Source organism: Fundulus heteroclitus, chromosome 19, assembly GCF_011125445.2.
Source record: "Fundulus heteroclitus isolate FHET01 chromosome 19, MU-UCD_Fhet_4.1, whole genome shotgun sequence".
NCBI classification, from domain to species: Eukaryota; Metazoa; Chordata; class Actinopteri; order Cyprinodontiformes; family Fundulidae; genus Fundulus; species Fundulus heteroclitus.
Window position 1 is genome coordinate 6297484 of NC_046379.1, and position 27900 is coordinate 6325383.

The 27900-nt window shown below is 41.7% G+C and overlaps 1 protein-coding gene across 1 annotated transcript; it reads left to right on the plus strand.

The window, feature by feature from the left end:
- Positions 1–2606: 2606 nt before the first annotated feature.
- ivd (isovaleryl-CoA dehydrogenase) lies at positions 2607–27794 on the plus strand. Its single transcript, XM_012864574.3, has 12 exons — positions 2607–2845; positions 7698–7787; positions 7947–7998; positions 9969–10138; positions 10219–10312; positions 20524–20654; positions 20752–20848; positions 21184–21277; positions 24161–24242; positions 24331–24435; positions 24822–24894; positions 27012–27794. The coding sequence occupies exons 1-12, from the start codon at positions 2714–2716 to the stop codon at positions 27143–27145; spliced, it is 1254 nt and encodes a 417-aa protein (XP_012720028.2). The 5' UTR covers positions 2607–2713; the 3' UTR covers positions 27146–27794.
- The last annotated feature ends 106 nt before the right edge of the window (positions 27795–27900 follow it).

A 27900-nucleotide genomic window follows, 5' to 3' on the forward strand; every position in this document is an offset into this window, starting at 1 on the left:
TCGTTGATCACAAAACATACCAAGGCGTCAACACCACCAAGAAGCAGCAGGAATTTCTGGTTTGTACTGGTTGTGTCTAAACTTGACAATGATCTTAAGGAGAAGGGTTGAACACACAGATGCATTTTTTTCCCCCCAAAATGGCACAGCCTGGCTACAGTGTTCTCGGGAGAGAATGACTCCTGGTTGGAGCAAACCAAACCAAACCGATTTTCTGTGCTGCTTTTTCAAAAGGTATGTTTGGCACAACAGGCAACGCTGAGCATCAACAAAGGAATACCATACAGAGAGTAAAACACGGTGGTGGCACCATCATGTGCAGGGCTGCTGCTCCTCGGGTGGAAATCAGGGTTTTGTCGAGGGGAATTTTTTCAGCATCTCAGTGAGTCCAAGTGTAAATCCACATCAGCTAAAGAATGGCTTCAAGGGGAAATTGTGGAGCAGCCGAGCCAGAGACCAGAACAGGAAAATCTGTGGAATCTGAACAAGAGATGCTGTCACAAAATTTGACAACCGGAGAACTTTTGCAATTTTTTTGTAGCATTCAGACTTCCCAAGTAAGACTGAAAGGCAAAACTTTATTTAACAAATAAATCTTTTTTAAAGTGGGAACATCTATGCAGTTATTACAGGTTTCAATTGTAGTTGTTTATTTTCTTGGTGTAATACTTTTATGTCAATATAACCTGGCATCCAACAGAGATACACAGGCTTTGTGCTCAAGAAAATTAATTTATAAACCGCCTAATTTTCTTATCAGCCATCATCAACTTAAATCAATGCACTTAGAAAATAAATAATGCCTGATCATGAATTCAACTATTTCATAAAATTACACATTTTAGAACACTAGAGGGGTCACTGATTTAAACACATAAGCAGACCTGTTAGCAAATTGAATGCCTCATCGTTGTACTGCTGTTTTGACGTGTAATTCAAAATTTAATGTACATACGTAATGTAATTTAACTTTTAAATATGAACAGTTAAATTATTGGACCCACAGATGATTTTGCTATTAGATCGTTGTTGGGGACAAGAACTGTTGGAGGCCCCAAACAGCATTTCATCTGGAAACCTACTTTTAGACCTCCCTTTCACATACTTCATGTTTAATCTTTTTTTTTTAACTAAGAGTAAAAATTAAATTTACTTTATGGGAGAGTATGCGATGCTTTACCTTAGATGAGGAGTTTTTTTTTATATTATTTTAATTTCCAGTTTTTTTTTCTGTGTCTTTTCACATAGTAAAAGTAGTCATCTCTGGGGAGCAGGTAACCTTGCGTAAATTAAAAGGATTAAATAAATAATCAAGTATGAAACGTGTTGATTTAACAGCATTCGCCAACAGATGGTGCCAACGCCAACAACCATCTTACCAAAGAAGAAGAGAAGCTTGAATGACGCATCATAGAAGAAGATGATTGCTCCGAGTCGTACGTCAACATCGCCGCCATATTGTTAGTGGCAGAGCTCGCCAACCTTTCAGAAACTGAAAACTACTTCATTGGTACTGTGTGATACGAAGGGCTACCCGTACCGACATTTGGACTAGAAGAGTCAGAGCTCACCATAACTTTATTTAATTTAAACACATTTGTAGTGATAATTACAAATGTGTATTAATGTATTAATTAATTAATAATTAATGTATTATTTTTTTAATAATACTTTTGTCATTTTAAAACTATTTAAATGCAACTTTGATTAAAAAATAAGAGCAACTAAATAAAATAAAATGTTAGATACAGCTCACCAGAGGGCTGTGCTGTTTTTTTGAACAGCCTTGTTCAAAAGCAATGTATGATCCTTGGGGGCTACGTACATTGGTGACCCCCAGTTGGTGGCATTTTATTAAAGACAGAGTTTTGGCTTACACACATACACATAGACGTGTTTCTATTTTCATTTATCTTTCCATTTAATTAGAAATGAAATTTACAGTTACACAAATCTTCAGATTTATTTATGTTTTAAACAGTCTTTTGACTATTTAGACTACGCATTGGGTTTTATAGTTACCAGCACTATACCAAAACACACACACACACACACACACACACACACACACACACACACACACACACACATACATACTTATATACATAAATACACAATATATATATATATATATATATATATATATATATATATATATATATATATATATATATATATATATATTTATTACATATATATCAGCCTCCTGATACCTAAATATACTTACAATGAATAAATAATATAATACAATACAATAACCATTCATTCTTTCTTTCTGTTCATCACAAAACTTTCTGTGATTAGTTCCAATTTGCAATCTCCGTATTTCGTGAATAGTGATTTTACAATAAAATTATTTACAGAATTCAAGGGTTTCACAGGGTATGATAACTATATCTTATCCTATACATGTGTATACCATAATATTTGTTTCATTCCGAAAACTTTGTTTCCAGGAAAACTTGTCGGTTTCGATGCGGAACTTGCCATGCCCAATATGGCCGATGCGTTGACGCATCGTTTCTAAAGGGCAACCAAGTCGTCAGTTGTGTTATGTGGTACTGAGAAATGCTGTCAGAGTGAGACCTCGTCTCTACAGCTAATTTAGTGTCAGAGTGAGACCTCTGCCTCGTCGCTCTGCGATAGAAGGACGGTCCCACCAGTACGTCTGAAGCTCCGCTTTATCTCCGTGTTTTTACCCGCCTGCAGCGTCATGTTTGCCGTCAGAAACGCTCTCCGTCTCGGCTCCAGGTTAGCCGTCCCCGCCGTGGCGAGAAGGGGATGCTCCGGAGCCGCTGTCCAGGTGGATGACGTGGTGAACGGACTCACAGAGGAGCAGATACAGGTTAGCTAGCCGCTGCTAGCATCACAGGTTAACCCAGGGGAGCAGACAGGCTGCTGGCCAGAACTTTAAATATTAATATATTAAACAGTTAACATGTGTAAATAAATATGTATTGTGCACCAAATATTTCGGGACTTTTTTTCACCCAGAAGGTGTAAGGACGTATAGATGACATGGCGTGATGACATAACATTAGCTGAGTGTGGCTGACATTGCGATAAACTTATACAAAACCCCAGATACTGTTGTATTACTTTAAGCAAACCCTATACAAGCAGTTCAGCAAACATGTATACAAATTTTCTGTGGTAAAACATTGTTTTGTTTGCTAAATGTTTGATTCAAAGCTGACTAATTTCAATCATAACGTTTTGTAAATGTAACAGATTCTTAAGTTATTTGTTTAATTACTGTAAATATGTCTGCGCCAGTGTCACTTATTTTATATAACAACAGATAGAGAAGGGGGTGGGGCTCATATAAACTATTTGATTGGATGAAAGGCGCTGCCTCATGATGCTCCACCTTTTTATAAAGGGAACTACACCATACCAGCATAACATTATGACCAGTTGATCAGTAGTGGGTTGGTTTCCCCTTTGAGGACATTACCAGACCTCTGAGGGTGGGCGGTGGTAAATGGTAGATGGGTCTCCATGGATCTGACTTGTTTAGCCAAAACTTTCCCTCCATTGAGCTCAGAACTGGGAAACATGGAGGCCCAGTCAACACCTCGACCTTTTGTCCGTCCTTCTCAAACCGTTCCACAACCATTTCTCTTGTGTCCTGAAGCATTGTCTTGCTGAAAGAGAGCACATATATTATAGATAATATAATAATTAGCCCCCTTTACTTCGCAGGGACTTGTAGTTTGAAAGCTCTCCTCGTTATTTTACGCAATTTTAAATTCCAGGTTTCCAGGTCCACTTTTCTGGACAAAAAAAAAAAGTGGAAGTGGAATGTTTAAACGGACGCAGCAATATGTGGAAGAGAATGGGGGGAAAATCTGATTACATTTAGGTATTTTATGCTTTCTGTGACACAAAATAAACTTTCACAATGTTTTCAGGTGAGCATGTAGCTGGGTAAAACTAAAACTATCTGCTCGGTTTATCAATACGTTGCTTTAGTGCTCCGACATTTTCGGAAATGTCCGTTCCCGCTGTCAGCTGAGCGGATGGTCAAGGGTCGCTCTACCAGAAGTTGTGAATTCCAGCACTTTGTTTTCAAACTCCCACTGGCTTTTACCCCTGAGTGGAAGTTGAACAGAAGTAATTATTTCAGATATGAACCAGCAGTTCATGTTGGGTTTCTTTCAGTGTTAAATTTGTTTCCGAGCAAACTGATTTGGTTGAGTTGAGCTTCATCAGAATCAGATGGGGGGTGGGAAGTGGCTACTTTGCATTTACAGAGACGGTGTAGGTACCAGATCGTCTCGGGCTGCCAGATCGGCTCGGGCGCTACCCGATGACGTCTATATATGGCAACTCATCTCAAACAAACTACAATATGCCCGCGGTCTCCATTTGTTACAAATCAATTTTATTTTGTTAATTTACGGTTATTTTCCTGTAAATTAGTCGAGGCATGAAAACTTTTAGCATCATTTTGGAATACCTGTGTGGTAGTCTGACAATTTAATCGGTAATTTTGCAGGATCAAAGTTACAACCTTAGAGAAATTTAATTCCTCCAATTTTTTTTTAAGTTGGGAAGGAAACTAAACCATAAACTCATTTAATTTTTAATAAAAGTCAGCAGCCAAATTTAATTTTATCATGGCATTCATCACTTTAACATCAATAACGTTCATTCCTCCTTTTTGTACTGATGTTGTTCTTTCTGATCACATGTTTTTTTTATTATTCCAGATGAAATTGTGATGAATTTGATTATTTTTTTATTGTGGTATTTGGTACATTTAAGATATATGCTGGATAAATTAGTCTGGCTAGCCCTTCCATTTTTGTTAACAATATTCTTCCAAACATTAAGCCAATTGTCAAATATTTGTTGATTTTTTTTTTTTTTTTCTTTTTTTTTGTAAAATGGCTTGAATATTTGTTCAAGCTTTTGAGAAAAAAGAAACCGCTAAATTAACTTAATAAAATTGATTTGTTACAAATGCAGACCGCGGGCTCAGTGTAGTTTGTTTGAGTGTTGTTGCCATAAGGTGACGTCATCGGGAGGCGCAGGGACCATGGAGATTTTCTTCGTAAAATTGTCCGTTTACAAACAGCAATCCCGCTCTCGAATAAAACCTACACCCCGCTATAATTACTTTAGTAAGTTGTCCAGACCAATTACAATATTTTGCGCAATTGAGCAAACGTTAAGCCAATCATGTATAGTGACGTCATCAGAAGGCGCAGGACCCGAGTCGATCTGGTACCTATACCGGCACTGTCACTACCCGATCTGTACCATCAGCTCATTTGCGCAAGCGCGAACAGAATAACTTCCGGGTCGCCAAAAAAAGAATGTAATTACGGTACTAAAATACTTATTTCTATACTTAAATCATTAAATAATGCTAAACTATATCGTAACTAAAATATTGAAGACTTTTCTTAAAGAAATTGATACGTTTTACATTCTCTCCATTGTATTGCTTGACGTCATCATCGGATATGCTCCAGCATCCTCCAGTCCGGGAAGATAACATTGCGTAACATTTATCTGTATTGTCCGAATTCACTCTGTTAGTTTTATTACTTGTTCAAACAGGACTGGGGAAATAAAACTTCATCCTTAATTATACGGGGAATTTCATTATACAAATCTTGTTCTAAACATTTATATTATTAGAAAGTTAAAATTATCAATTGAGATTTTAGCGCCCTCTGCTGTACACATCATAAACTAGAGAAGACCTCGTCATTATAGTAGCCGCGTTTTACAAAAACGAACAGGGAATAGGACAAAGAACACATGCAAAGTGAAGGCATACTTTATTAAAATACATTTATTAAGCACAAAATGCATACATATGCAAATCAAATAAATTATAAACCTTCAAACTTCAAAATCAAATACGTTTCTGTACTCCTATATGTGTTTATAGCTGGGGGTTTATGTACTTTAAGAAATGGTTTATATATTTTTATTTCCCTAACCACAACTGCGAAACATTTTTGCAATTAAAAAACAAAAAACAATGTATTTTTTTTATGTATTTCTGTTGTTTTAATTTTTAGAATATGCAATATTGCCGCAAATACAAAGATGTACAAAAAGAAACCCCTGCCTCGAAAAAATATAAATAAATAAAAAAGTAAGAAAAACGAAATATTTCCTACCGGAAGTTATTCTGTTCGCGCATTCGCAAATGAGCTGATGGTACGGATCGGGTAGTGACAGGCACCAAAACCAGCTGCTCTCAGATGTACCCCAGAACAAAAAGAGGGACTGCAACGGAATGGTTTTATTTAACGTTAATGTTTTACTTGGCTAGCAGCAGAGTAAATGTGGAAATGTGATGACGTTCTGCTGAGGTAAGGGCAGGAACAGCTGACGATGTCTTTGGCTTCTCACTACCGCCACCCACTGGAGTGGAGGTGTGCCCTTTTCTTTACGACTTCCCAATGCGCCATTTAAATGTACTTTAAATGAACTTTCCACAACCATTCACAGCAGTGGAAACAGAAAGAACACAGATTACCTAGGATTTATTTTACCCAGTTAAAAAAAAGTCCCAGGTATTTGAATCCTGGGACATTCATTGGAAAAAGGAGCTATTGATAATCCCAAATGGAAAGTAACTCCCTATCTAACGCACTTTCTTTTAAAGGGGACATATTATGCAGAATACACTTTTTTTTGAGCCCAGAAATACATTTTATTGTGTACTCAGAGTCTCAAGGAGTGCAGAGAATTTTTATTTGGTCTCTCTAAGTGCTGCAGAGATATCTTTATATTCTGCTTGTGTCATATTTTTCAATCTGTTTCCTGTTACATTTTTTGAACAATTATATCAAAGTATTTACCTGCTGCACAAGGTCATGACCAAACTCTCGTGTCTGCCGTTTTTATGTTTGTTTGTTTTTTTCACCACAATTTTGTAGTCCAACCTGAAGGATGCCAAAGGACATTTTGACTTATCCGAAGCGGATAAGTCAAAATGTCCAGTTGTTTTGGGTATTAACCCACACGATTCATTACCCTGGCCCTTAGCATGGCACAAAAATGGCCGAACGGGTCAGAGTGGAACACGGAGTGGGGGCGCAGTGCCTGCTTTAGATTTAAAGGGACGGCACCAAAACGAGTTGCTCTCACAAGGACCTCAGAACAGGAGTAAAAAAAGGGAAACATGGGAGTAAAACTAAAGAGGAATTCAGACCAAAGCATTGCAGTTCCGCTTTATATAGACCACAGCTGAATGATTTCAATGTGACAAAGGAAGAACTGAAAAGCATGATATCCCCCCTTTAAAGGAATGGTGCATGAGCTTGTTCAGGTTTTTTACTGCCATGCCACAACAGATGACTAGATGTGACCGTACTCAGCGTGGGAGATGTGCCAGCAGGGGCACCTTGACGGGTTTGCAGTTACGCAGCATAAAACTTTTTTTTTTCTCTCCAATTGTGTTCATCGTAAAATTAGATTGAGCTTAAATTGTTGTTTATTCTGCAGATAACGTCTAGAATAGTCAGAGCATCTCATCGTTAAAAGTCAAACTGTTCATATGCCTGTAAAGAACAGAACAATGAATGCATTCCCTCTTGAATTATAGTGGCCTATCAAAAATGGTATCCAAGTGTTCCTTTGCCGTTTTGGCACACAGATACCCCACGTTTGGCGATTGTGATGTGAAATATTGCACGACTTGAATTTGTTTTTTGTTCTTTTCACAGTTAAGGCAGACGGTTCGTAAATTCTGTGCAGAGAAGCTTGCACCTTACGCCGATGAGATTGACAAGAAAAATGAGTTCCCAGGGATGCGGGTGAGTTTACCTAAAGTTCCCCACTATAATCTAGATGATATTTAATGCCCCACTCTAGCCCCTGCTAGGGTCTCCAGTGTAAACTCCCCCTGAAGCAGAAGCTGAATTTTTGTTCTTTTCAATGAGGGATGTTTTTTTTTTTTGTTTGTTTTTACCCAGGATTACTGGAAAGCGATGGGTGAGATGGGACTTCTTGGCATTACAGCTCCAGGTACAACTGTGATGATTTGAATGAAGATTTTTATTACAATCAGATTTTCTTGCTTGAAACATACGGTGCTATGAAGTATTTTCGGCCCCTCTTTAGGGAGTTCTTCAGTTGCGTTTTTTTTGGCTTGTCAAGCACATTTCAAATTGCCGTAGAGAAAACAAAATACTGTTTCCAAATGATTAAACTTCGTAACGGGAATAAGCTGCCCTAACCAACCTGGCCCTGGTTAAATAAATCACTGAAAGCTGAGTTTAATTTCTCTTTCTAAACCCAGACCTGATTTCTGACACACCTGAAGAATTGAAATAACTGAAATAGTACATGTGCGACTACAGGAAGTCGGCTAAAAGCTCTTAAAAAGCTACACAAAATGCCCCGACCTACACAATTTCAGGAACAGATGAGAAACCAAGTCACTGACATCTATTGCAAAGTAGTTTCTAAGATTTTGTAACTCAAGTGAGAACCACTGTGGAAGAAATCATGGACCAGCGGCAACCATTCCCAGGAACGGCCGGTTTAGCAAAACTGCTCCAAGAGCGCATCAACAACTCTTCCAGGAGGTCCCAGAAGAATCCAGACTATTTGTTTTTACCAGAATACAGACAGAAATGAACAGGAACAAATAAAATCATGTCTTATCTAAGATCTTAGGAGTTTATTCAACGATAAGAATTAGGGCTGAACGATTTTGGAAAATAATCAAATTGTGATTTATTTATTTTTTTCTTAAAATTGCGATTTAATGCGGTTTTTTTTCCAGTTTGATTTATCATGTCTTTTTAAACATATACAAACAACAAATCAATTTGTTTCCTCGCCGTGTGGATTAGTTTGTAAAAGACCCACAGCATCTAAACTTGGAGCAGAAATGATTGCGTTCTGCCTACGATATATTTCAACCAAAATTGCAACTTTGACTTTTCTCCACATTAACCACAAGCAACAAAAATGGCCTCTAGATAAAGATGTTTGTAAACAAAGACTATTTAAAACAAGAACTTTTAATGTTTCTATTAATCAGAATATTGTTCAAGAGGACAGCTTTTAATTTAATTGGACATCAATCCTTGTTGAACATAAAGTGCAACCAACAAGCAAGTCTATGTATTAATCTGATTGACCAGAACTTAATGCTATGTATGATTATATAAACTCTAAAACAAGTAATAAAATTAGATTATCTCACTGCTGCAACTGTCTTTCCTTCCATGTGGAGGCAAACCCACTTTAAACATTTTACCAACACCTAATGGACTTGTATAATTCTCTAATTGTTACATAACCAAAAATTGCAGACTCTGCGATTTGGAAATTGCGTTTTTTTAAATTGCGATTATACTGAATTGTTCAGCCCTAATAAGAATATCAAAATAATTTTTATTTAATACATTTTGAGCCTGATGTTGACAGTAACCAACGTTGCCCTCCCCTCTCCTCACTACACTGCCCCTGCTGGTGACCTTAGATGATGAATGTCTGGCACATTCCTGTTGATGTTCTTAGATTTTCTCTCTCTTTATAGATCTAATGCACTTGCTCTCTTTTTTTTTTTTTAACAATAATCAAACTCGGTCTAGGTCCAGAAATACACAAAACACTGATAAAAAGGTGCATAGTGCTGAAATGAGGCGTTCAAGGTCAAGCACAACGTAGGTAGACGATGATCCAAAGCTTTTAGAGTGGCTTAGTTAAAGCCCAGACTTAAATTTGATTAAGATGCTGTGGAAGGCCAGGTTGGTTTGAATCCCTTTTCTTCTCTTAATAATGAAATAATTGTTTTTAACTTCATTTTTATTCCATTTACTCAGGTTTTATTTCTTCAATAAAATCTGTTTGATCTAGAACATTCAAGTGCGATTGAAGCTAAAGGGAAAAAAACATAATTTTCAATGCAAAGTATAAATTAAAGTTCCTCCTGAGTATGTTGAGGCACCAGCTAAAGCCTACTCTGCCTCCGCTCCTCTCAGTGGAAGACGGGGGCACCGGATTGGGCTACTTGGACCACGTCATCGTGATGGAGGAAATGTCGCGGGTGTCGGCAGCCATCGCCCTCAGCTACGGCGCCCACTCCAATCTTTGTGTCAACCAGCTGGTGCGTCACGCCAACCCAAAGCAGAAGGAGAAGTACATGCCGAAGGTCAGTGCTGCACTGAGCGCATTAGAGAAATGCCTCTTTCAAAGCATAAGGTTAACCTTTTTTTTGTTTTGTTTTGGCAGTTAATGACGGGGGAACATGTGGGAGCTCTGGCCATGAGCGAGCCTAATGCTGGTTCTGACGTCGTCTCTATGAAACTCAAAGCTGTTAAGAAAGGTAAGCTCATCTAAAGTAGTTGTAGATGCAACGGTTTAACTGAAATTTTATATAAAGCCATTTAAAAATATTAATTAATTGTTCACAGGTTGACCTGTTTTTGGCAGGTACTGAAAACGCCTTTGGTTTTTGTCATTTTCTTCTCATTTTGGAGCAGACTGTGGCTCTTTAGTGGGAAGTGGTAGCCTAGTGGTTAGAGCACAGAGCTTCGGTCCCAGAGTTCTGAGTTCAACTCCCACAAGCTGTCAATCTCGGGATTCCTGAGCAAGACCCTTAACCCCCAATTGCTCCCCAGGCGCCGCAAAGTGGCAGCCCACTGCTCCCCAAGGGGATAAGTTAAGATGCAGAAGTGAATTTCTCCATTGTGAGATCAATAAAGTTCAATTATCAATTACTATTCAATTATCAATTACTATTCAATTATCAATTACTATTCAATTATCAATTAGAGCCTCCAACGTGGCTCTTAATAACTTACACTTGTAATAAGAAATGCTAGTTTTAGCTTTTGTCCCAGGTGTGTTCATACAGTATATGCATCACGATTCTGCAAAGAATGACACTAATGGTGTAAGAAATATTGTTCTTTATGAATACTTTTTTTTCTTTCTTTTGGTTGACATCTACATGCTCTTTTGACATCATTTTCAAAATCACATCAAAATGTAATGTTTCATTGAAGAAAATATGTTCAGTTCTTTTATCTACAAAGTTAAATGATTTAACTTATATTTAATTTTAGAAACAAACATTTATTTATTTTTTACTTAAAAAAATTAAATAAATTTCTTATTGTATATATTGTAAAAAAAACAACAACAACTCATGTTTCATAGTAGGCTTTGTTAAAAAAATTAATAATCCAATTCTGAATCGATTCTCATATTAATTCCTAAAGACTGTTTCATATAGACAAAGATTGCTTTATTAATAGTTATTTAAAAATTTAAAATTTTATTTTCCTCTGTTGGCTTAAATGTGTGAGCTGACATTTCCGGCTTACACTCCACTATGGGACATGAATTTTTAATGTAATATTTTTTAATAATGGATCAGGTTAGTGTTCAATTTTAGTGTCCCTTTTGGATTAATAAAGTATTTTTGAATTGAATTTTAAAGAAATAGCAGCTGGAGATGTCTGTTTTCTAACCTGGATCTGTTTGGGTTTTCTACCCCACAACGTCCAGCAGGACGACCGTCAACATGCAGCCGGAGCTACGATGAAAGGATTTAGGTCAAAACGTCATTACTGGAACGACACAAAGTCTGTAGCTAGATTTACCTGAGAATCCGTAGGAAGACTTCACGATTGACGTTCACAGACCAACTATCTGGTCTAACTTGAGGTTGAGCTGTTTTGTAGAGAACAATGGGTTAAACTTTCCACCTGTAGACGTGCAGAGCTCGCAGAAACCTGCTCCAAATACCAACTGCAGCAACTAAAAGGCTACATCTTCAGATGATTGGTAAAACGATACATCACTAACAATTTAACTTTATTTTATATTGGTCTGCCCCCTAAAACCCCAATAACATAAGAACACATTGGCAGAGCACCTATGTGTGGGACTGAGTGAGTGCTGGTGCCGGTGGGAAGAGCAGTCGGTGTTTAGCTAACAGGCAGCAGTTGGACCCCTGAGCCGTCTGAGGAGAAGTCGCTGCATCGTGCAGCTGTGTGCCGGCTTTATTTTGTTAACTCAAAACAGGGCAGGACCCGGGTCAGCCTGAATGGTGGATCGTTAAAAGGCCGAGGCAGAACCGCTCCTTTTGTGAAAAGGTCTGATAAGCAGATGGAGAGAAAAAGTGAAAGCTAACACCGCTTGTTCCGCACAGCCTTTAGAGTAAGGGCGTCAAACTCCAGTCCTCAAGAGCCGGTGTCCTGCAGCTTTATGTGTCTCTGCTTCAACACATCTGGGTCAAATATTCAGGTCATTGGCAGAACTCTGGAGAACTTAACTCCATTCAGAGGAGCTAATTCAGCCATTTGATTCAGGTGTGTTGGAGCAGGGCAGCGTCTAAAGGATGCAGGGCCCCGGGCCTTGAGGGCTGGTGTCTGACACCCCTGCTTTAGAGGCCAAAACCAGAACAGCTGAGTGTCTGAAACTTAATGTGGATAAATGTGGTCTGTTCACCACGGAAATCCATCTTCTTTTGTTTCCAAAAGCCGCTCCATCATTGCAGAATTTGCTCGCAAATAATGTGTAAATCTGTAAAATTTAACATTTCTAAGGTGGTTTACAGCTTAAGATGATGGAAAAGTTCTAAAAGTCAGATTTTCATGAAGATGTTCAGGCGGCAACCAGCTCCTCTTTAAGTAGCTGCCGGATTATCTTTACTTATGTCTAAGCTTCGGTTGACGTCGTTCACCAAGATAATTTAAATAAAAATCAGACAGCCTCACTTCGCACCCAGATTATGAACATTAGGTTTACCGTTGTGGTATAACATTAATTCACTACAGCAAAGACACCAGGAGCCATTTTTAATTAAGACAAACCTTAATAATTCCCATCAGTGTTGGAGGGGGTGATGGCGAGCCGTGGTTATTTCCTCCTCAGACTTCAGGCTGGTATTATATCAGATCGGGTTCTGCACTGCAAAAACAGAACTAAAAGTAAGTGAAATTTTCTTGAAATCATTGTAATTTTCCTTGTTTAGAGCAGGTAAATAAGACTATTTGCCAATTGTCAGGATGCAGCTTATTGGCTGCATGCTGAGCCTCTCTCCCTCTCTCTTGTTCCTGCGCAGCCTGATCAGTTTCACCTGGCAGGCTGCAATTAACCCACAACTGCTTCCACCTGTTCCCACCGCTTTATCAGACTCACCTCTTTCAGTTCCCGTCGCCGGTCCATAGCGTTCACTCCCGCTCAGTCCCTGCCAGTTTTTCTTGTCAGCTCCGTTTGTACCCGTCAGCCTGAAGACTCCTTTCACCTGGTCTTGTTTCAGTCAGCCCAAAGACTTTCCGTCAGTTTTGTTTTCTCCAGTATTCAGCTCAGACGTTCAGACCTCCACCGTTCGGCTCAGACGTTCAGACCTCCACCGCTCGGCTCAGACGTTCAGACCTCTACCGCTCGGCTCGGACGTTCAGCCCTCCACTGCACGGCTCGGACGTCCTGTGCTCCACTACTCGGCTCTGAGGTTCTGCTCGCCACTGCTCGGCTCCGACGTTCTGCTCGCCTCTGCTCGGCTCTGATGCTCTGCTCGCCTCTGCTCGGCTCTGATGTTCTGCTCGCCACTGCTCGGCTCCGACGTTCTGCTCGCCTCTGCTCGGCTCTGATGCTCTGCTCGCCACTGCTCGGCTCTGATGCTCTGCTCGGCTCTGATGCTCTGCGCTCCACGGCTCTGCTCAGAGGTCCTGCTCTCCAGTGTTCGGCTCCAGAGTTCCTCCCGGTCAGTCTCTCCACACTCCTCCTGCCAGCCAGCTTCTACACCCTTCACCTCCGTCCGTTGTAAGACTCTGGTCTCATCATCCATCTTCCACACTATTCAATAAAGACTCACTCATAAGAACTGACTCTGTGTGTGCGTGCTGTGTCCGGGTTCATCCCAGAAAAATATATCATAACATTATGGACCGGCCTAGGGATGAACCCGAGCACGCACAGAGCCTGGTGTAGAAGCTGGTAGGATCTGCCTCGCCTCCGGTTCGTCTCGCCTGGGTCGCAAAGTTGCGACGCCACGCTTCTGGATTCATCTTGCCTGGGTCGCTGTGTTGCGACGCCACGTTTTCTGTCTCGTCTCGCCTGGGTCGCAGAGTTGCGACGCCCCGCCTCTGACTTTGTTTTCCTGGTCCGCCTTCCCCGCTGCTCAGCACTAAGGACGGCGCTCCTCGTCGTCGCTGCCCAGCGCTAACTTTTGCTGCTGCCCAGCAGATTCAGACTTTGCTGCCCAGCGCCTTCTGGTTTTTGTTTAGAGTTATTTTTTGGTGTTGTGTTCTAGATCTGCTTTAGTTTCTAGTCTTTTTGTATATTTTTTATTGTTTTAGAAGATTTATTTCCGCCTTCTGTTCTTTGTTTTGGCTCAACTTTAGTTTTTGCTTTACTTAGGATTTTTTGAGATTTATGTTGCTTTTGAGTATTGTGTTTTATTTTGTTGGTTTTGTCCGGGTTTTTGTGTCCCAGGTTTACTCTAGTCGTTCGGGGTTTTTTTTTTTTGTAGTCTAGTTTTTGGTTTTCTTAGTCAGCTAGTTCGGGTTTTGTTCTCCGTCTTCTTGTTTTAGCCATAGCCCTGATTTAGTGTTCTAGGTTCGCCTTAAGTCTTCTGAGTTTGTTTTTGAGTTCCAGTTTTTATTTTTAGACTTCTTGCTTGCTTCTGTACAGATTTCTAGCTCTAGTTATCTAGTTTTTCATTAGTTAGTCGTACTTGCCCTCATCTCCCTGTTCTGTTTCGTTTCATAGTTTTGCCTTAGCTTTTGGTTCCTTTCCTAGTTTACCAGTCTTGTTTTGATTTTCAGTTTGAGACCCTGTAGTTTCGTCAGCCCTGTAGTTTCGTTAGCTCTGTAGTCCCTGTCTAGCCCCTGTAGTTTCAGTCTAGCCCCTGTAAATCCAGTCTAGCCTCTGTAGTTTCTGTCCTAGCCCTGTAGTTCTAGTCTTGTTCTGTATTTGTTTTTTCTTTATTTTTAGTTTTGTTTTGTCTTTATTTTTCCCCCTTTAGTATTTAGGTGTCAGGGTTCCTGCGCCATCTGGGTTCCTGCGCTGTATGGGCTCCTGCGTTGGATAGAGTCCAGCGCTCTTAAAGGTCCCTGCGTTCTCTAGGTCCCTGCGCTTTCTAGGTCCCTACATCCTTCTCCTGTTTTCGTTGTATGTTTTGCCCTGTTTAGGTTAGTTTAGTTCCCTTCCGTAGTTGTTTTGTTCTGTCTTGCCCTAGTGTCTCTGTGTTGTTCCCCTGTTTAGGCGCATGCAGGTCGCTGTCAGAGCCCTCCGGCGCACCCATGTCGCCGGCTGAGCCCTCTGGTGGGCCAGACTGTCGCTGCCCTGCGCATGCAGGTTGCCGCCAGAGCCCTCCGGCGCTCCTATGTCGCCGGCTGAGCCCTCTGGTGCGCCAGCCTGTCGCTACCCAGTGCACGCAGGTCGCCGCCAGAGCCCTCCGGTGCTTATGTCGCTGTCTGTGCCCTCTGGCGCGCTTGGCCTGTTGCTGCCTAGCTCACCCTCTAGTTCCCTGGTGTTTAGGTCTTGTTTTCCTGGCGTTTAGATTTAGTGTTCCCCGGCGTGTTAGGACGCCCTCTGATTCTCGGTTCCCCAGCGTGTTAGGACGCCCTCTGATTCTCGGTTTCCCGGCGTGTTAGGACGCCCCTCTGATTCGTGGTTCCCCGGCGTGTTAGGACGCCCTCTTTTCTCGGTTCCTCGGCGTGTTAGTACGCCCTCCGTTCTTGTTCCCTGGTGTTTTAGATATTCCTGTTTCCCTTGTGCCCCGGCGTTCCCTTTGCGCCCCGGCATTCTTCTTCCTGGCGCCCCGGCGTTCTCCCCACGCCCCGGCGTTCTCTTCCCCAAGCCCCGGTGTTTCCCTCACGCCCCGGCGGGTTTTCCCCTGGCGTTTCTGTACACCAGTCGTGTTCCAGCAGGAGTTGTTGAGCCTTGGTGTTTTCGTACGCCTGTTCTTCCCTCTGGCGTTGTCGTACGCTTGTTCTTCCCTCTGGCGTTGTCGTACGCTTGTTCTTCCCTCTGGCGTTGTCGTACGCTTATTCCTCCCTCTGGCGTTGTCATACGCCTGTTCTTCCCTCTGGCGTTGTCGTACGCCTGTTCTTCCCTCTGGCGTTGTCGTACGCTTGTTCTTCCCTCTGGCGTTGTCGTACGCTTATTCTTCCCTCTGGCGTTGTCGTACGCCTGTTCTTCCCTCTGGCGTTGTCGTACGCCTGTTCTTCCCTCTGGCGTTGTCGTACGCCTGTTCTTCCCTCTGGCGTTGTCGTACGCCTGTTCTTCCCTCTGGCGTTGTCGTACGCCTGTTCTTCCCTCTGGCGTTGTCGTACGCCTGTTTCTTCCCTCTGGCGTTGTCGTACGCTTGTTCTTCCCTCTGGCGTTGTCGTACGCTTATCCTTCCCTTTGGCGTTAAGTACGCCTGTTCCTTCCCTTTGGCGTTAAGTACGCCCGTTCCTTCCCTTTGGCGTTAAGTACGCCCGTTCCTTCCCTTTGGCGTTAAGTACGCCCGTTCCTTCCCTTTGGCGTTAAGTACGCCCGTTCCTTCCCTTAGGCGTTAATTACGCCCGTTCCTTCCCTTAGGCGTTAAGTACGCCCGTTCCTTCCCCTTGGCGTTAAGTACGCCCGTTCCTTCCCCTTGGCGTTAAGTACGCCCGTTCCTTCCCCTTGGCGTTAAGTACGCCCGTTCCTTCCCTTTGGCGTTAAGTACGCCCGTTCCTTCCCTTTGGCGTTAAGTACGCCCGTTCCTTCCCTTTGGCGTTAAGTACGCCCGTTCCTTCCCTTTGGCGTTAAGTACGCCCGTTCCTTCCCTTTGGCGTTAAGTACGCCCGTTCCTTCCCTTTGGCGTTAAGTACGCCCGTTCCTTCCCTTTGGCGTTAAGTACGCCCGTTCTTTCCCCTTGGCGTTTTGTACGCCCGTTCTTTTCCTTTGGCGTTAAGTACGTCCGTTCTTCCCTCTTGGCGTTTTCGTACGCCTATATTTTCCCCTTGACGCTGTCATGCGTCCGTTTCGCCTCGGCGTTTCCCTCACGCCCCGGCGATCTCGCCCCTTGGGCCCCAGCGCTCCTCTCACGCTTCGGCGTTGTTTCTCCTTGGCGTTTCCACACGCCCGTTCCTTGCCCTTGGCGTTTCCATACGCCCGTTCCTTCCCCTTGGCGTTTCCATACGCCCGTTCCTTCCCTTTTGGCGTTTCCATACGCCCGATCTTTCCCTTTTTGGCGTTTCCATACGCCCGATCTTTCCCTTTTGGCGTTGTGTACGCCCGTTCTTTCCTTTTGGCGCTGTGTTGCGCCCGTTCCTTCCCTTTGGCGCTGTGTTGCGCCCGTTCCTTCCCTTTGGCGCTGTGTTGCGCCCGTTCCTTCCCTTTGGCGCTGTGTTGCGCCCGTTCCTTCCCTTTGGCGCTGTGTTGCGCTCGCTCTTTCCCCAGCGCTGTCAAGCACTCGCTTTTTCCCCCGGCGCAGTCAAGCGTTCGTGCCTTTCCCTGATGTGCCGCCCCCTGATTGTGCTTTGGCACATCAGTGTTCTCTTGCTCCTTGGTTCCCCGTGTTCTCTGGCCCCTTTGGTTCCCCGTATTCTCTGGCCCCTTTTGTGTTTGCAGGCTCTTTGGTCCCTCAGTGTTCGGTTTCGACTCTTGCCCGCCTTCCTGGGCCCCCTCCACCCGCCCGGCGTGGGGATTCTGGGCCGTCCGGTGTCCGGCCTTGGGGGGGGGGTACTGTCAGGATGCAGCTTATTGGCTGCATGCTGAGCCTCTCTCCCTCTCTCTTGTTCCTGCGCAGCCTGATCAGTTTCACCTGGCAGGCTGCAATTAACCCACAACTGCTTCCACCTGTTCCCACCGCTTTATCAGACTCACCTCTTTCAGTTCCCGTCGCCGGTCCATAGCGTTCACTCCCGCTCAGTCCCTGCCAGTTTTTCTTGTCAGCTCCGTTTGTACCCGTCAGCCTGAAGACTCCTTTCACCTGGTCTTGTTTCAGTCAGCCCAAAGACTTTCCGTCAGTTTTGTTTTCTCCAGTATTCAGCTCAGACGTTCAGACCTCCACCGTTCGGCTCAGACGTTCAGACCTCCACCGCTCGGCTCAGACGTTCAGACCTCTACCGCTCGGCTCGGACGTTCAGCCCTCCACTGCACGGCTCGGACGTCCTGTGCTCCACTACTCGGCTCTGAGGTTCTGCTCGCCACTGCTCGGCTCCGACGTTCTGCTCGCCTCTGCTCGGCTCTGATGCTCTGCTCGCCACTGCTCGGCTCTGATGCTCTGCTCGCCTCTGCTCGGCTCTGATGTTCTGCTCGCCACTGCTCGGCTCCGACGTTCTGCTCGCCTCTGCTCGGCTCTGATGCTCTGCTCGCCACTGCTCGGCTCTGATGCTCTGCTCGCCACTGCTCGGCTCTGACGTTCTGCTTGCCACTGCTCGGCTCTGATGCTCTGCTCGGCTCTGATGCTCTGCGCTCCACGGCTCTGCTCAGAGGTCCTGCTCTCCAGTGTTCGGCTCCAGAGTTCCTCCCGGTCAGTCTCTCCACACTCCTCCTGCCAGCCAGCTTCTACACCCTTCACCTCCGTCCGTTGTAAGACTCTGGTCTCATCATCCATCTTCCACACTATTCAATAAAGACTCACTCATAAGAACTGACTCTGTGTGTGCGTGCTGTGTCCGGGTTCATCCCAGAAAAATATATCATAACACCAATGGAATAAGATTTTTGCACTTAAAATAGGAACAATTCATCTCCATCTTATTTCAAGTGCAGGATGTCTAATTATGTTATTTTAGAGATGAATTTTTCCTGTTTTAAGTGCAAAAATCTCATTCTATTGGCAAATAGTCTTATCTACCTGCTCAAATCAAGGAAAAATACACTCATTTCAAGAAATTTGTACTTATTTTTAGTTCCCTTTTTGCAGTGTGGTTGTCATGTTTGGGTTAGAATGAAGGGGTAAAAAGACAACTCTGCAAGAAAAATGGATATTTACTGAAAGATGATCAGGTTTTCTAACACTAAAATACGTTTTTCACTCTGACCAGTTTTTTGAAATGGAGTTGGTCGCCATGTTGTTCCGGTTGATTCAAACTTCACTTGTACCTCTGCGTTACGTCCTATTTGAACCTGGAAACCGTGGATTATTAATGAAATGTTCCTGCTGGCATCAACTTCTAAAATTAAGTCAGAAAAAGTAAACCATTAAACTTAGGTGGGAGGCGGTGTTTGAAGAGGCGTTTGGTCTAAACCGGCGAGGAATGTGAGCAGAATGAGTGAATGGAGGAGTTTTGTAAGAAAATAACTAGTCTGCTCTTTAGAAACAAAACTGTGGAGGACAGGCTCTGTGTCGTGCATGTTTTTAAGTTGCTGCTGCTGCACGCCGTGTCATGTCGTTGATAAGCTGGGAGTCCTGATAAGGGAACAGTTTCATCCGCTACGAGCTTTTAGGAGAAAGGAACCGAAGTCACGAACAACCTGTTCCCAGCTGTCGGTGATGGATTTCCTTCTGAGTTTAGATTTTTTTGTTAATTATTTGGTCCACACTGCTCTACATGGCCTTGTTCTTTTTTGTTTATCTGTGCATTTTTTGTTCTCACCGAGTCAGACCGCTTGATAAAAAGACAAGCCGTGAGCAGAAAAATTAAATAAGAGCAGGATTCCTCCTTTTTATTTTAAAAGTTTACAAAAATATGGAATGTGGAGCAGCATTAAAGTTGATTTTCCTGCTTCCATTTTATCAAAAGGACAAATATCTATTAATCCTTAATTAATGTAGTGGTTTTATATTTGTTTTAAATAGACATTTCCCACATTACATAGTCAATTTTAACCTTTTACCCGTCAATATTTTGGTGTTCCACAAATTGACACGTTATTCTTAAATCAAAAATCTGTCATTTTTACTACTTTTCAAACTTCAGGCAGCTTGAAAACTAGACCTGTGGTCCTTCACTTGGGTCTGCTTATAATGCCAGTACACTTAAATAAACTTTTTTCATTAGCCTTGATTCAGACAAATGCATTTAAGGAAATAGCATTTATTGTAGGAATCATCCAAAAGTTACAGGCTCATAAAAAGCTTGTTTGATTAACCTCAGAAGTCAGAAAAGGAATAATTGGAGACCAGTTTCAGTGATGTGGGACCAACAGATTAGATTTTGTACTGAAATGTCCAAAATGTTTGAAAAAACATTAAATCAGAACATGTAGTACTCCGGATCTGGGAATACTAGGTAGTTTTGTTGTAGGGGAAGTTGATGAAAGTAAAAAAAATAAATAAATTGGTTTTAAAAACAATCTGTTTATGAAAAGGATGAATGCAGATGAGGACGATAATAAATTCAGTCCTCTCTGTGATCATCAGAGACGTGACTTATCAAAGCAGGATGTTTAAAGGCAGCAGTAGAAAGTACACACCTTCACAGAAGTAGAAATGTAGCTGTGATCTGCTTCCACTGAGGTCACGCTGACTTCCACTATGAGATACTTGCTGGTAAATGATGTCCTTTAAACCATCTGTGTAGTTTAAAAAAAAATCTTAAATCTGAGGCAAACGTTCTGATTTTGAACCTTTTCTGTTTTATTTTCTACCTTTTTTTTCACCAGGTGACTATTACATTCTAAATGGAAACAAGTTCTGGATCACAAATGGGCCAGATGCTGATGTCCTCATCGTGTATGCCAAGACCAATCCCGAGGCCCATCAGAAGGGGATCACTGCTTTCATCGTGGAAAAGGTGAATCCAGCGCTGCTGATTCCACTCTGAAGCACTCCTGGGTGGATCTGAGAGGATAAACCAGAACACGAATGAATCTTTTATTTTCCTCGTTAAGGGAACGCCAGGATTCTCTACGGCGCAGAAACTCGACAAACTAGGAATGAGGGGATCCAACACCTGTGAGCTGATCTTTGAAGACTGTAAAATCCCAGGTATGAGTCAAAAGTTCACTGGATTTCAGAGTGTAAATACTGTGCGACAGAGACGTGTAAAGCGGTTCCAAGGCTCTCGGAGGACTTATCAGTGTTAGTTGACCATTTTTTTTAAACTTGTGTTATGAGTTTTTATCTTTGACCTTAAGATAAGAGATCCGCCACTGAGAAGATGAATCAGTGTTTACACAAAATCCCCATTTATACAGGATTTTGGTTACTTTTGTTAAAAAAGATGACTTTTGTTCCTGTTTTTTGCTTGAATCCATGTTAAAAATATATGTAATCTGTTTTGTTTAGTACATTCTTTGTGTGAATGTGGTTCTGTTTGACAGAGGAGAACATACTGGGTCCACTGAACAAAGGCGTTTACGTGATGATGAGTGGCTTAGATCTGGAGAGGCTGGTGCTGGCTGCTGGACCTGTTGGGTAAAAATGCATGTTTCATCAATTTTAACAACTTGCTTGCTGTGTTTCCAGTTTGTAGCTCACATTAGTTAAATTCTTTGTCATTACCAACATCCCAAAATATTTAGAGAAGCCACGAACATTAACAGTTGGTAAAAGACAGCAGAGACACTAGGAGGGGTAAAATAGTTTCAAAACACGCTGAGGGATTTTAAAATCCTGATAATAGCTGAAAGTCTCTGCGATGGGCCGATGATCTCAGGGGAGCTGGCACCACAGTCTCCAAGAAAAGCGTTAGTAAGACACTTCCACATTATGGATCAATGTGTTATTTGTTGCCATTTTGCTTTAAAAGAAATAAGATCACATCATCAGTTCACGCATGTACGCGACGTCACTATAAACTCCTGGAGCCTCTCTACACCACGGACTGACAGGTGTGCGGTGGATGCTGCTGTGGGAAATGTAGGAATTTGTCACAAGAAATAGCCAATAGATGCACTCGACTATGAAGTTTAAAGTATCTGTGGGTAGTAGTAGGAGTATAACCAGCCGTGCAGGAGCCTTCAATGTTTCTCCTAAGCTAGTCATTGCTCCTTTACTTTAAGCTCAGAGTCACCTGCGTTCGTGCGCAGGTAAACTGACACTCCCGCCAGGTGAGAGAGCTCTCAGAGACACGACGTTATTTATCTGCCTTGGTAAATGTTTTTGCTTTTTGTAAACGGACCCAGTGTCCTGCGGATGACTGCACTAAAAACTCCCACGGCGTCGGGAGCGCTGAGCGTCTCCTGGCGGCGGCGGAGTCTGTGTTGATGGACGAACACGGGGCGTTCATTGAAGAGAAACGCTTAAATGACCAAGAATTATCCCCGACAAAATTAGTATCGCTTGCATCGGGAGCACGAGATCCTACGTGATAAATGCGTTTTTATCTGCTTGTTTTTTTTCTGTTGTTACAACTGAAAAAGGATCCAGTAGTTTATTTCATGTGGTGCCCTGATTACTTCAATATACTGAGAATGTTTGCCTGATACAAATATGAGGATGATCACGTCTGTTTAAACTAGGGCTGAGCGATTTGGGAAAATAATCTAAATGCGATTTTTAATGCGAATTTTTTATTTATTTATTTTTTCAGTTTCATTTATCATGTCTTTTTGAACATATACAAACAACAAAGCAATCTGTTTCATTGTTCTGCAGATTAGGTGCTAAAAGAGCCGCTGCGTCTCAACTCGGAGTAGAAATGATCGCGTTCTGCCTACGATATATTTCAACCAAAATTACCATTTGATTTTGACTTTTCTCTGCATTAACCACAAGCAACAAAAATGGCCTCTAGATAAAGATGTTTGTAAACAAGGACTATTTAAAACAAGAACTTTTAATGTTTTTATTAATCAGAATATTATTAAAGAGAACAGCTTTTAATTGACTTGGACATCAATCCTTGTTGAACATAAAGTGCAACCAACAAGCAAGTCTATGTATTAAACTGATTGACCAGAACTTAATGCTATGGTGAGATTCCTGAAAGTTTCTGTTAAAACAGTATGATTATATAAACTCTAAAACAAGTAATAAAATTAGATTATCTCACTGCAGCAACTCTCTTCCCTTCCATGTGGAGGCAAATCCACTTTAAACATTTTACTGACACCTAAAGGACGCGTCTAATTGACTAATTGTTACATAGCCAAAAACTGCAGACCTCTGCGATTTGGAAATTATGTTTTTTTTTTTAAATTGCGATTATATTGCAAATGCAATTAATTGTGCAGCCCTAGTTTAAACTGGATTATTATAAATGTGTTCAATGCAGCACGTTCTCAACAAGTAAACGTCTCTATGGTCATTTTCAAAGGTCCTCCAGAAACACCATTTCCTTTGATTGTTGCACATCACCAACAGTCTGTCTGTTGGAAACGAAAATCCACCTTCCTGAATCCATCACTGAAATAAGATAGCTGCTTTATTCTTGGAGAACGCATTTTTGTTGCTAGATAGATCCTATGAATGGATCCAAAGCAGATCCCAAATGTAATAAAATTAAAATTGAATGAAGTTACGCTCAAAAATATTATAAACTCAGGCAGATCTAGATTTTAAAGAGATTTTCATTCAATTTAAGAAGTTGGAAGGAAGAAAGGCAGGAAGCCTTCAGAATATAACCATCTATATATTTACAAACAGAGACAGAAACATAAAAAGAGAGACCGAAGATGGCACCTCGTATAAAGCTGTACTCTGTGATATTAAGACAATTTCTAGGAATCACTGATCAGGAGAATCTGATCCCAGCACAGCTCAAACAGAACTACGAGTTCCTGGATCTCTATAGCAAGTCTCTGGACCGTAGTCACTTTGAAAGAAGTTAAAATGCTCAGTTACCAAAAGATAGTTTTGACAACTTCAAGATTTGGAGATTATCTGTCAGAGGAAAGGTGTGTGCAAAGTTAGTGAGCAACTACAACAAACTTCAGACCTCTCTTCTCATCAGCAGGGGTTTTGGTACCAAATGCCAAGTCATGTCTTACTTCACTTAATTAAATCCAGATTCATTCATATCATATATTTAACAATACGTCTCTGAAAATAATCCTAGCATAAACATAAAGACCCCCCAATTCTGCTGGGGGTCAAATAATGTTTTTTGCACTTGAACAAAATCAAATGTTCTTGAACTAAAACTAAGGCGTGAAAATGAGGAACTGACCCTGAAGACTTCAGTAGGAAATAAGAGAGAATCGATGTAGTTACCGGTTGGTTGGGCCATCTTGAGTCTTCAGAGCAGAAGTAAAGGACGCGGACAAAATCCAGTTAAATTTTGGTGAAGATCTGACCTGAACGTATAATAACAGACAGAAAAAGCTACGTGTTCTTCATAAACCTTCTTTTTTTCAGCATAATGCAGGCTGTTCTGGATGCTGCCATCCCCTACCTGCATGTGAGAGAAGCTTTTGGACAGAAGATCGGCCACTTTCAGGTCTGACTGCTGATTTTCACTTTAACAAAGGCCTCCACAGGTCAGAGCCTGAGCAGCTCCTCACCGGTAAAACCGATCTTTTCCACAGCTGATGCAGGGCAAGATGGCCGACATGTACACCAGACTGAGCTCCTGTCGCCAGTACCTCTACAATGTTGCCAGGGCTTGTGACAAAGGGCACTTCAGTGCAAAGGTGGGAACATTTAACGTTTCTTCTGTATTCTTTTCTTTTGCTTTGGCTGCTTATTTATATGTTAAACAAATCTCTGTCCAGCATTTAAGTCATTTTTTCAACAGTGTTTAAACCTCTTTGCTCTATATTTGGGTCAATTCGTTATTTGTAGCTTTACGGTTTTGCTGAAAGTTTTTTATTTGCTTCTTGTTAACAAACCCATAACACTGATGTTTTTGATTCATTTTCTTTTGTATTTGTGGTAAACAAATATTTTTCATTGTATTGAGCAGCTTTTAAAAGTATTATCCCACATAAAGCCTATTTCATATGTCAGAATTAGCATCTTGAGGCGGTGCTGTTCCCTCCCTGGAGGCGGGGACCCTGATGGTTTGTTGTTTTTCCAGGACTGTGCCGGAGTGATCCTGTACTGTGCCGAGAACGCCACTCAGGTTGCTTTGGACGGCATTCAGTGTTTAGGTGAGTTAAAAAATGCAGCTTCTGGTTCATAAAGTTAAAACTAAAGGCACTGGTATTAAACACTGAACATTTCAGACTAAATGTTCCCGTTTTACGTCGGTTAGGGCATTCAAAATATTTTACTAATTATTTTATTTTTTTTACTTCCCAAAATTTAAAAGACTATGTGCGTGTCATTAGCATTAGCTAGAATTGCTTTTTAAACATTGTGACCTGAGTCAAACGTTTTGAGCGACCATCCCCAAACTTCTCATGTTGGGTTGCTATCATGAGAGGACCCGCCACCTCTTATTTGTAACTAATTAGGTGGGCTGATTGGGCTTCATCGTCCATTTGGAAGACCCGTGTGAGCCCGAGCTTTAACCCCCTGGCTCATGTCTGCAGATCAGACTTCAATATATCCACCTGATCATCATAATCCCACCAGTTCCACACAGGATAATGCTGCCACCTCCGTACATCAGGCTTTGCTCAGACGCTGTTTTTGGAATGCCTCCTTTCAGCCCATGCAGCTCCAGGACTGGTTGGACTGGATAAACATTCCCTCACCAGCTCCAGCAGCGTCTTCACGACGTCTTTTTTGCTTTTGTTCTGGGGCTGATTTGTAAATTGTGCCTGTGCATCTGTGGGTCACATAGCCTGCCTCCTTACTGAGCAGTAAGACGGCCGGACATTCCCTCGGTGTTTATAGTTGTACACAGATTGAACCGATGATAGTTACACCTTCAGTCTTTTGGAAATTGTTCCCAACTCCAGACCAGACACAGTTGTATTGACCCGGTATGTTGGCTCACTTGTGACTTGATTTTTGATTTTTTTTTTTTTTTTTTTGTCCTTAAGGTTTTGTTAAAGGTGAACAACAGCTCACATAGATATAAATCTAGACTTTGACTAGGCAACTTCAAAACCTTCTTTTTTCAAACTTGCTGATATATGGTCTAGTCCCCTGGGTCCTGAAGCTGCCCCAAACCATCATAATGCCACATCCTTAACTGTTAACGTTGATGTTTGTTTCTGAAATGTTAGTCTTTCAGCAGATGTTAACGGGACGCACAGCTTCCAAAAAGTTCAGCTTTTGTCTCGTTGTCAGAATATTCTCCGACGTCTATATGTTTTGTTTTAGTTTTTTTTGTTAGCGTGAAACAGGACGTTTTTCTTTGGACCAGCAGATGTTTTGGACTTGAAACTCTCATGGATGTCATCTTTTCCCAGTCTTCCCTTCTTATTGTCGAATCATAAACTCAGACTTTAACTGAGGCAAGCGCAGAGTGTTCGATCTTGTTCTGGGCTCTTTTGTGACCTCCTGGAGTCATTGATGCTCTCTTGGAGTAATTTTGGCAGACCTATCTCTTCTAAGAAGTTTTCCATGCTGTTCCATATTTTCTTCATGCATAAATTTTAAAAAAGGCTCATTGTGGCCAAACCTTTGGAAATGGACGTAACCTTCTACAGAGCTTTTCATCAACCATCTTTGCTTGGGGTGTTCCTTTTTAAAAAAAATATATATTTTTGCCTGTTTTGTGTTGCCAGGCAGGTTCAGTGTAAATGTTTTTTTTTTTTTTTTTTTTATTCTATCGGTCTGACACTACTCAGCTGTAAATGTTGTTAGTTAAATTGAACTAGTTTCCCATTATTTAAACTTCAAAGCCTGATACAGGCTTTGAAGTTTAAGAGTTACAGAGGAAACTTCACATGTATAAAAAATAAAATATTTTTTGTTGCTTTAAAAATAAAAAATAAAATGTCATGTTTTCAAACTGTCTTTGTATCATAATTGATACGGTTAGACCAAAATGTACATTTTGCTATTTTTTTCTGTTTTTTTTTTTTTTTTTTTTTTTTTTACACAGGGTGTGTAAAATTGTATGTTCAGAAAATACTGACTTTATTGAAGAGGTAAAGGAGTTAAAGGGTTACGGAGAAGGTGTTTATGTTTTTATCAGAGCTCAGTTCATTGATTTCATTTTTTAATTCCTTGTCTGATTATTTAAATTAGTTTGTTCTGAAAGATTTAAGTGTGATAATAAAACGCCAGCAGAATTACTCTGTAGGAAGCCAAATGCCCTTTTTAACGACAGTCTGCTATAATGACATGTAACCTGCGCCGTTACCCTCAGGTGGGAATGGTTACATCAACGACTATCCGGTGGGACGATTCCTGCGAGACGCAAAGCTGTACGAAATCGGGGCGGGCACGAGCGAAGTGCGCCGGATCATCATCGGACGAGCCTTCAACTCCATGTTCAGATAGGCGCAGCAGTGAGCGGGGTGTTTTGTACGGTTACTCCCACCCAGGACCTTATTGGATGAGTTGTTGCCTCCATTCAGATGATTCGCTGCCATGCTGTCCATGTATGATGTGCATCGAATCAGCCAATAGAAAATGGTAATGTTACAAGCCGACGAATCAACAGGTTAAATATCGATTCACGCCGAGTGGCCTTGAAGTTTTGTTTTGTTATGCTAAGAATCTGTTTACTTGGAGACACATAATTAATGCAAAGAGCACGGTTTCTTCATTTGGAGCCTTCTCAGTGATTTTGGCTTAGACACTCTTGCAGCGCTTTGCAACAGCTGCTGCCTGCAACACCTGATTGTGAGATTCTGAGAACACGAGAACTCATTGTTAACATATGGAACATTTTCCTTTGTGTGTCGTGTGCTCAATGCAAAAAAACCCATAAATGATTCATCCTAAACAGCTGAACTCTGTATTCTGTGTGTAGAGCTTTGATAATTTACTGTGAACGACGCAAAAACCTGTCAAAAATTGTTAGGATTACTTTTTTGTGAAGATTTTGTCTCCTCTTGATGCACCATCATGTAGATGTACAGTGTGTAGAAATGTATGAACTGTATCAGGTTTGCAATAAATGAAAATAAAAACCTTTTTAACATCTGGTTGTCTCTGGCGTGGCGCTATCAATCAGTAGAGCTGCTGGGATTTACATAAAAAGAAAAGCTCCTGTTCAGGAAACCTTCAGCACTGATGATAGACTGTTTGCT